At 47.2% G+C, this 10,215-nt stretch overlaps 1 protein-coding gene across 1 annotated transcript; it reads left to right on the top strand.

Moving 5' to 3' along the window:
* The first annotated feature begins 5,145 nt into the window (after positions 1-5,145).
* On the top strand, positions 5,146-5,703 carry LOC123426418 (cupincin-like). The gene is made up of 2 exons (XM_045110255.1): positions 5,146-5,315; positions 5,358-5,703. Exons 1-2 carry the CDS (start codon positions 5,146-5,148, stop codon positions 5,653-5,655), a joined length of 468 nt encoding a protein of 155 aa, XP_044966190.1. The 3' UTR covers positions 5,656-5,703.
* The last annotated feature ends 4,512 nt before the right edge of the window (positions 5,704-10,215 follow it).

Here is a 10,215-nt window from a genome sequence, read left to right as displayed (position 1 = left end):
ATAGATGACGTCACGACTTTGCGTGGTTCTATCAATTGCTCGACAGTAATTTGTTCACCCACCGTCTACTTGCTTTCATGAGAGAAGCCACTAGTAAACACTACGGCCCCCGGGTCTATTCACATCTACCGTTTACACCTCCGCTTTTACTTTGCTTTGTTACTTTGTTGCTTTCAGTTCTCACTTGGCGAACAATCTATAAGGGATTGACAACCCCTTCATAGTGTTGGGAGCAGGTTCTTTGTGTTTGTGCACGCTCTTGTGATACTCCTTCACTGGATCGATACCTTGGTTCTCAAACTGAGGGAAATACTTACCATCGCTGCGCTACATCACCCTTTCTGCTTCAAGGGAACACCAACGCAAGGCTCCAAGGCCTCGGGGGGAATCCTTTGCATATTTTCCTAGGAAGTCCCTTAAGGCGTAGCCGTTGCAGAAGAATTCTTGGTGCCGTCGACACACCTATTTCTGGCGCCATTGGAAGGTCTTTTGTTGCAGTAGCAGCAACCGTTACGCACGATCCCCACTCCCACCGCACCGTGCGGGGGGGCGTAAATGCGTCTCAGGGGCGCCAATTGTCGCCCCGGATCCGCAAAAGATCCCCAGGCGAGGACCGAGGTCGTGGCTGGGCGGGGTCCTCCTTGTTGGCCCCGTCTTGTCGTCCATGTGGCTTGTCAAGGCGCGCCGCACGACACGTGGATCGTGTGACACCACGGCTGCGAAATGGAGAAGCCTAGGCGTTTTTCGGGAGCCGGACGGTTGCAGGCCCAGCCGTCTTCAGCTGACTTTCTAGCCGGCCGCCAAGCCAAAGATTTGCACGCATCACTCTTAAGATGGCGAGGTCCGCCACGATGAGCCGGCGGGTCTCTCCCGCTTCGGGGACTACTCACGAGGGGATAACCGGTGGTAGGCCCATCGGGCCTACTCCTTCGCACACTAGCTCCATACGGGGCATATGCTGCCTCGTATGTCGGCTCCTCCCTAGCTGGTTGTGCAGCCCGCGTCGACTAGGGACGCGCTAGATGGCATCCGGCCCAACGGCCAGCCGCCTGGTGGGCGGCGAGCATCAGTCCCATCAACCCCTCTAATGGGATTGGGCTCATGAACAAAGGCAAGTTTGCGTCAACTCTGGTACCACAGATTGGTGTGCCCGCTCCTATAGTGGAGGCACCGGCTATGATCTATTAGCCTCGCACAGTGCCGTCATGCCTCCACCCACTCCATTACCTGCCACGGCATGGCAACAGAAAAGGCGGGGGTCCCGCTGACCATGGCCGGGATTCGCAAGACGAGGTTACAGTGCGACCCACACCTAGCATGGGGAGCATGCACCAATCCCAGCGAAGCGCCGGCAGGCCCCAACACTCGATGGGACCAGGCAGCCGGCAAGACCTGCAGGCGACAAGACTCCTCAACTTGGGGACCCACTGGCCGGCCGGAGAGGCTGCTAGGCAAGGCCCCCCAAAGTACATTATATCCCTTTTGTATGCCAGGGGGTTCGCCTATAAACCCCCTAGTCCTCCTCCATGCAGAGAGTCATCCATTCTTACGCACGAACATACACATAAGACAGGGAGATTCCGAGACGGCTAGCTATTTCTTCCTCCTCCGACGAATAGCTCAAGGAGCAGTTTGTACTTCTCTCGGTTCATCAACCACTCCGGCAGGACTAGGGTGTTACCTCCCACGGAGGGCCCCGAACCTGGGTACATCGTGTGTCTCGCACCACTAGTTACCAATCTCGCTCCCGGATCGCGTATGTATCCTTTCGGCTCCAACCACTCTCGATTAGCCTGCCCATGGCATCTGTCGTGAGAAAACGACGATAGGAGGAGAGTTGTAACAGCCCGGAACTCACACTCCACAAGATTCCCCTTTTATTTCATTGTCTACGTGTGATTTATTTGGTTGTCACATTCATCATCACATCATTCGCATCATCCACATTGCATTGGCACTCCGTTGCCGTCATATTTCAAAACTTGCATCCGTTGTTAGTTGTTGGTTCTCTATGTTTTTGTCGTTGACCTTTCGGGACCAACCACACACTCAAGCGCCCGCGATACCATTAATATTTTATTTTTATAAGTGTGTATAAAACTTTCTCGGATTGGGTTAAAAGTTCGTGTGTGCTCTTGGTTTATTATAGGTAGGCAGCGTGCCAAATTTCATCGCAATAGGAGTTCATTTGATACCCAAACCCTTAAACATATAGAGGCACTATAGTCAGTAAAACTGCGGATGTTTTCGGTATTTAAAATCATGTTGCCGGGTTGTCCGTTTTCCCTCTCTTCTCTGCCTAACCACTCTACACAGTGCACACATCTTCATGCAACCTAGCCCAAAAACCTCTCAGAACCCAAAACATACGGTAGTGACCGTTGGGTCCGGATCAACCCCATAATACTAAAAAAGTCATCGTTTATTCAATTATACACCCTAACATATATTTCTCGATCCTACGATTATGATCGTAGGACGAGATAGCCCCTAACTAGCCACCTTCGCATATATATAGCAGACAAAACCCTAGATTCTCGGTTGGATATCCCATCCAATCCTCCACCCCGCCGCCACTCTCTTCATTCCCCTCGTGATCACCAACGAACCAACCGCATCTCATCCCTATTCGGCAAAATCGACAAAATTGACCTCTAAACGAAACAAATTCACAAACTGGACTACGTTCAAAATAAATTCACTCAGCTGACCTTTTTGTGTGGCGCCCAACAGTCGGGCGTCACACTACACTATGTAACGCCTAGCATATGGGTGTTACACTTCTGGCCAACGTGGCACCCTGGGCCACACTCCTCGTTGTGTGGCGCCTAAGAGTAAGGAGCCACACTACATTGTGTGGCGCCTGACTGTAAGGAGTCACATTATCTTATATTAAAACTGATGTAACTTTTAATCCGTACATCCGATGAAAACGTGCCTTATATGAATATTGTGTAATTTTTCGTGTTCTACGCAATAATGACATTTTCAGCTATATTAGGATTTTTTTTAATGAAAAATATGTTATAAAAATACATCATAATATAACTAACCATATTTTTAAGACTTAATTTGGCATGATGATAGCCATTGACCTATAACTCTTATGTATTTGAATCCTACATGAGTTTTGCACTACATAATGTGTACGTTCAGTCATGCCTATGCTTTCCAAGTTAGTCATCTTTAACATGTTCATGTCTTGCATCTAAGTGACTAACATGATATAAATGAAATTCCATTACAGAAAGCTACATTTTATGAGATCCATGGTAAATCTAGTGAAGGAAAACCCAGTATGTCTTGAGCAAGAAGAATCACGGAGCCTATCAATCCATCACATGCAGCATGTCTTGTGTTCTTGTTTGTCCCCTTGCATATTGCAATATATAGGATAACACGTACCTTGCAAAATTCAAAAAAGGTTTCTCCGAGAAAAAACCAAGGTTTTACTCGGAGAAGCCTTTTTTGAATTTTGGTTTTAACTCGGAGAAGATAACACGTACCTTGGTTTTTACACGTACCTTGGTTTTTATACGTACTAGGTTTTCGCCTCATAGTCTTGTGTTCCTGATGACAAACGCAGACGGTGGGTTTCCTGGTATTGCCCCGAAATCGCTTCTCCCTCTTTCCCTTGTTCTTGTTCTGGCTCGGAGGAAAAAACTGTGTATTTCCGTCATGCTTTATAATGGAAATGGAGGAAGCCCGGTTCGAAAAAAAGTATATTACATCGGATGTATGTACACAATGTTTGAGTCAGACTCTGTATGTGACAGAGTGGTGAAGAGAAATTTATACACGAGCCTATCAAATTTTCTGAAGTTTTAAAGTACATATCCAAATAATTTGATAATTAGCCTAACTAGTTTGGTCCAACTTGTGCAAGACCATTGTAACCACGATGAAACTAGTTTAGTACTACATCTTGAAGCCTCATTGCAACTTGTCCAGACAATATGACACTTGGTATATAATTATGAACACTGCCATACAGAAGCATCTCTTAATTCTATTACATAAGTATGCAGACCATAGAATTTCCCGCAGAATAGTGGTATCGCAGACTCATTGGTTCCCATAGAATTTGGGGGCAATACCTTGGTTTTTCTTCAACCAAGGTACGTGTTATCTTCTCCGAGTTAAAACCAAAATTCAAAATAGGCTTCTCCGAGTAAAATCTTGGTTTTTACTCGGAGAAGCCTTTTTTAATTTTGCAAGGTACATGTTATCCTATATATTGCAATATGTAAGGGGACAAACAAGAACACAAGACATGCTGCATGTGATGGATTGATGGGCTCCGTGACTCTTCTTGCTCAAGACATACTGGGTCTTCCTTCACTAGATTTACCATGGATCTCATAAAATGTAGCTTTCTGTAATGAAATTTTATTTATATCATGTTAGTCACTTAGATGCAAGACATGAACATGTTAAAGATGACTAACATGGAAAGCATAGGCATGACTGAACGTACACATTATGTAGTGCAAAACTCATGTAGGATTCAAATACATAAGAGTTATAGGTCAATGGCTATCATCATGTCAAATTTAAGTCATAAAAATATGGTTAGTTATATTATGATGTATTTTTATAACATATTTTTCATTAAAAAATTATCCTAATATAGCTGAAAATGTCACCATTGCGTAGAACACGAAAAATTACACAATATTCATATAAGACACGTTTTCATCGGATGTACGGATTAAAAATTACATCAGTTTTAATATAAGATAGTGTGACTCCTTATAGTCAGGCGCCACACAATGTAGTGTGGCTCCTTACTCTTAGGCGCCACACAACCAGGAGTGTGGCCCCGGGTGTCACGTTGGCCAGAAGTGTAACGCCCATATGCTAGACGTTACATAGTGTAGTGTGGCGCCCGACTGTCAGGCGCCGGAAAAAGTCCATTTTAAACCCTAAACTCGTAGAGGCTCGACGAAATGAACCCCAAACTCAAAATCCCTGTCGATTGCATCATAAACTATGCAATCCCGGTCTAAATCGAACCCTGGGACTGTTTGTCAAACCGGGATTGCAAAGGATGGCCGGGATTGTTTTATTTCAGAGGTGAGGGTGAGATATCTGAGGGGTCGGAGGAGCAGATACCGGTGTGTGTTTTCCGTCGTGCGTCCATGCATGCAGGGCTCGATGACGGCACTGAGATACACCACCCGCGCGACCAAGATCATCGTCGTCGTGGAGGCCGGGAACGACGGCAACTACTTTGAGATGGCGTGCCCACACCTCTCTAGCTCCGGCCGTTCTGAGCGCCGGGAGCACGAGCAAGAGCGGGAGCGCGAGCACGGGCACGGCAGGAGAAGCGAGGAGCGTGAGCGCGGCAGGAGGAGCGAGAAGCGCGAGCAGGAGCAGGGAGGACAGGAGGAGGAGCAGGGCCACGGCGGCGAGCAGGAGAAATCGAGGGGCTACAGGCAGGTGAGCGCCGAGATCAAGGTGGGCTCGGTGATCGTGCTCCCGGCTGGTCACCCGGCGACGTTCGTGTCCGGGAACGAGGGGAACCTCGCCCTGCTGTCCTTCGGCGTGGGCGCCAACAACGACGAGGAGGTCTTCGTGACCGGCGGGAACAGCGCGCTGAAGCAGCTGGACGAGGCGGCCAAGGCGCTGGCATTCCCCCAGCAGGTGAGGTAGCTGGCGGACAAGGTCATCCGCGCGCAGACGGAGGCCGTGTTCCACGACGGCCTGCAGCAGCAGCGCCGCGTCGTCTTCGACATGTGAGGAGCGACGATCTCAACTCGAGTGTGCGCATGCATGCAATTTGTGGAGCTGCTTGCATGCATGAGTGATGAGTGTAAATGTGGGGCGGGAATAAAAAGCTAGTAGTACGTACGCGCGGCACGGTGCTGCCTGCCTACAGGAGTACGTGTGTGTAGCAGAGGAGAGGTTGTATGTCTCATGTATGTGCATGCTTGTGTTTGTGCGCGGTTGTGTACGTACGCGTTCATGTACGTGAGTTTTCTATGTATGTAAGTGTACGTGAGTTTTCCGGTAATAATAACGTGATCTGGCCCGTCGGCTGGTAGGAACTTGAAAGGCCTCCGTCAAGCTGCAGCTCGCCGGGCAGGTGCGCCGCACGCGCCCGGGCGTGCCGCCTGGGACGCCCAACCCGATATGGAACGAGGAGTTCATGTTTGTGTCTGCGTTGCAGGTGTCGAGGAGCACGGCCCAACAAATTTTAAATGAAGAAAAACTAAAGCGGACCGGCCCATAAGATGAATCGTGGTTGAAATTTGCTAGGGTTTAATTTAGACCAGGATTACATAGTTCAGGGTACGATCGACCAGGAATTTGATTTTGGGGTTCATTCCGCCCGACCATTACAAATTCAAGGTTTAAAATGGAATTTTTTCATCGGGCGCCACACCAAAAGGATCAGCTGAATGAATTTATTTTGAACGTAGTCGAGTTTATGAATTTATTTCGTTTAGGGATCAATTTTGTCGATTTTGCCTCCCTATCCACGCAGCACCTCCTCGATCTCTTCATCAAGCCAACCAGCGCCCAATCCGGCTCGCCTGAGCTCCTCCTCGCGCTGTACACGCAGGGCCTCCTGCCCCTTTGCCTCGTCGGGCCATCAGCCATAGATGTGTCGGTACTACACCTGCGGGCGACAAAAGACCTCGCTCCGATCGAGCCGTCAGAGGATCTCCACGAGCAGGTCGCAGCCCGGCGACCAACTCAAGCCATCGCTCGCGCACTTTACTCCTTCTTCTTTCTCCCCATTTCTCTCTCTCTCGTGCTGCACGTTGTCCATGGTGCCATGGAGCTCGCCCGACGCCAGTGGCTCCCGTCGCCATGGAGCATCCTCAAGTTCCACCACGGAGCGCCTCTGCCGCCCTGCACTTCGGCAGGACCCCTCACCGACGTGCCCGCCGTTTGCAGTCGTGACCTTGCTGCAGGCGACACCGTCGTCGCCCTCGCTTGTCCAGCCGCCGCGCCCTTCTCCCTCCGACGAGGTCATGACTCAGCCCCCCGTGCCCTTCTCCCTCCGCTCTTCCTCTATCTCCTCCCACCTCTCTCTCTATCCACTCATTGGCACGGAACGGGGACGCCTCGATCTGCTTCCTCCGACGGTTTCTTCAGCTCGTCGTCCACATCTAGCAAGCCCCCAATCCCGGCCCCATTCTCTGTCGTTGGCGCCGTTCGTCCCTGCGGGGAGGACGAGGACGCAAGTTCGAGGCTCGAGCGTGCCTTCGACCGCCCACTTGGGCCTCCTTCGCGAGGCTTCTAGTGTGCCTGGGCCGCGCCTCGCCTCGGCCTCCAACCGCATGATGAGCCTACCCCACGCTTCAGCCGGCCCGCCCACACCGACCAGCCTCATAAGGCCGAAGGTGAGTTGCACCCCTGTCCCTCGCCCATGAGTAGTGTATAATATGTGGCGTCCTCTGTGAACCCGTTGGTCCAATCAGTTTTGGCCTGTAATCATTTATTTACGCATGCAATTTTAGCTAATTTCCAGGGATTTTCCTAATTACAGGATGTTGCATGATTTTAAAATCGTAATAATTAATTAACCGTGCATCGCATGTAAAAACCATAGATATGTAAAATGTCCAGAATTTTGTGTAATTTCACAATATCCAACTTTCAACCCTTCTAAAAATGTGTAACCTGTTGTTTGCATTTAATTTGCAAAGATGCTATGTTAAAATCATTTATTTCGCAACTAATTATCTGTAACTCCGATTAAATTGGTCCACATATGTGGCTTGACCGAAAAATGTATAGAATAACATGACAGCATTTAAGTTGCTCTTTAACAACTCTAAAATTGTGTTATAGGCACAACAGTAGTGAAATCATAATTTGCATATTGGGACTTTCCAAAATTCTTATTCGTTGTTCCGACCTCATTTAAACTTGCGTTGAAATTTAGGTAGTTTCATAATATCTTGTTGCATCCATGATTAACATGCTTGTGCTGTCATTTGCATCCACTTTACATTCATGGCATGTTATCTTGTGATGGCCATATCTTTTACACCGTACCTTCGTTTTAAATGTTCTATATATATAAATCGACTAGAATGACGTGTAGAATCATATGGGCCACTTTATTTTGCAGTTTAATAAATATACAACGTGTTTAGTACAGATCTGGATCAATTTCAAAATTAACATATGGGGTCATTCCGGAAATGCTATATGTTGATTCCGGCCTGATTCAAAATTCCTAGATAGTGTAGTTTATTTATACTTCACCTCTTGTCATGTTTAAAAACATTTAACATTGTTGTGTACCAAAATGAGAGTAAACTAAAATTTGAACATGGAGTTTCGTCAATATGCAACTTGTTGCATATTGAGCTTCGTTTAATGTGTAGGAGTTGATTGTTGTGCTTTGCCATGCCTTGCATAATTAATTGAACATGCATCATATTTGCTTGCGCATCATGCCATGCATATGTTGTGGTGTTTATTGTCTGTTCATTATTGTTTCCAGATTGCTTCTTGTCGATAGAGTTCCCGGTCGCTTTGACGTGTGAGGATTCGTTCGACAAAGTGGGTTCGTCTGTTTCACGGATCCGTTCGTCTTCCAAGCGGGATCACAGGCAGGATGATCATTTCCCTAGATACCATTATCATCATCGCCATGCTAGTTGTCTCGTTTATTTCGCTATGTCTCCCTGCCGACCACTTAAATGTTAGCCTCCCAACATTGCCATGAAAAGCCTCTAACCTTTCCACAACCCACCAAACCACTATTTGTCTATGTTACCGCTTGCTCAGCATTGTGAAGCGTTGCTAGTTGCAGGTGGAGATGATTTCCATCTGACAACATGGATTCCTTGTTATATGACCATATTAATGCTAATTAATTTAAAACACCTATATACTTGGTAAAAGGTAGAAGGCTTGGCCTTCTAGCCTGGTGTTTTGTTCCATCTTTGCCGCCCTAGTTACTTGTGTACCGGTGTTATATTCCATAATTAAGTGCTCCTAACTGTTGTAAATATGACCTAGAGGCAATACTAAATTGGTTATTATTATATTTCCTTGTTCATGGTAATCGTTTATTGTCCATGCTAGAATTGTATTGATTGGAAACTCATAGAGGCAATACTAAATTGGTTATCCATGCTCCTAACTATGTATATATAGACAACACACTGTCCCTAGTGAGCCTCTAATTAACTAGCTCGTTGATCAAAAATGGTAAATGTTTCCTGGCCATAGACAAGTGTTGTCACTTGATAACGTGATCACATCATTAGAAGAATGATGTGATGGACAAGCACCAAACTGTGAATGTAGCATATGATCGTGTCAGATTATTGCTACTATTTTCTACATATCAATGTATTTGTTCTTATGACCATGAGATCATGCAACTCCCGGACCCCGGAGGAATACCTTCTGTGTATCAAACGTGGCAACGTTACTGGTTGACTATAAAGGTGCTCTACAGGTATCTCCGAAAGTGTCTGTTGGGTTGGCATGGATCAAGACTAGGATCTGTCACTCCATGTGAGGGAGAGGTGTCTCGGGGCCCACTCGGTAATACAACATCGCAACAAGCCTTGCAAGCAATGTGACTAAGGAGTTAGTCACGGGATCTTATATTACGAAACGAGTAAAGAGACTTGCCTGTAACGAGATTGAACAAGGTATAGAGATACCGACGATCGAATCTCGGGAAAGTAAGATACCAAAGGACAAAGGGAACTGCATACGGGATTAACTAAATCCTTGACATAGAGGTTCAATCGATAAAGATCTTCGTAGAATATGTAAGATCCAATGTGGACGTCTAGGTCCAACTATTGGATATTGACCGGGGAGTGTCTCGGTCATGTCTGCATAGTTCTCGAACCCGCAAGGTCTGCACACTTAAGGTTCGATGACGTTTCGGTATAGTTGAGTTATAGGTGTTGGCGACCGAAGGTTGTTCGGAGTCCCGGATGAGATCCTGGACGTCACGAGGAGCTCCGGAGTGGTCCAGAGGAAAGGATTGATATACAGGAAAGTTGCATTTGGCTTCCAAAAAGTTTTCGAGCATTACCGGTAATGTACCGGGAGTGACGAATGGGTTCCGGGATTTTACCGGGAGGGGCCACTCAACCAGGAGAGAACCTAATAGGCCTAAAGGTGGTGCACCCGCCCTTAGTGGGCTGTTGTGGCCAGCCCAATAGGGCTTATTTCGGCCAAGGAGCAAATAAGGAAAGAAAAGGGAAAAAGGGGAAGGAAAAG

The sequence above is a fragment of the Hordeum vulgare genome, chromosome 2H (genome assembly GCF_904849725.1).
Source record: "Hordeum vulgare subsp. vulgare chromosome 2H, MorexV3_pseudomolecules_assembly, whole genome shotgun sequence".
NCBI classification, from domain to species: Eukaryota; Viridiplantae; Streptophyta; class Magnoliopsida; order Poales; family Poaceae; genus Hordeum; species Hordeum vulgare.
This window is presented reverse-complemented; position numbering and strand designations above follow the sequence as displayed.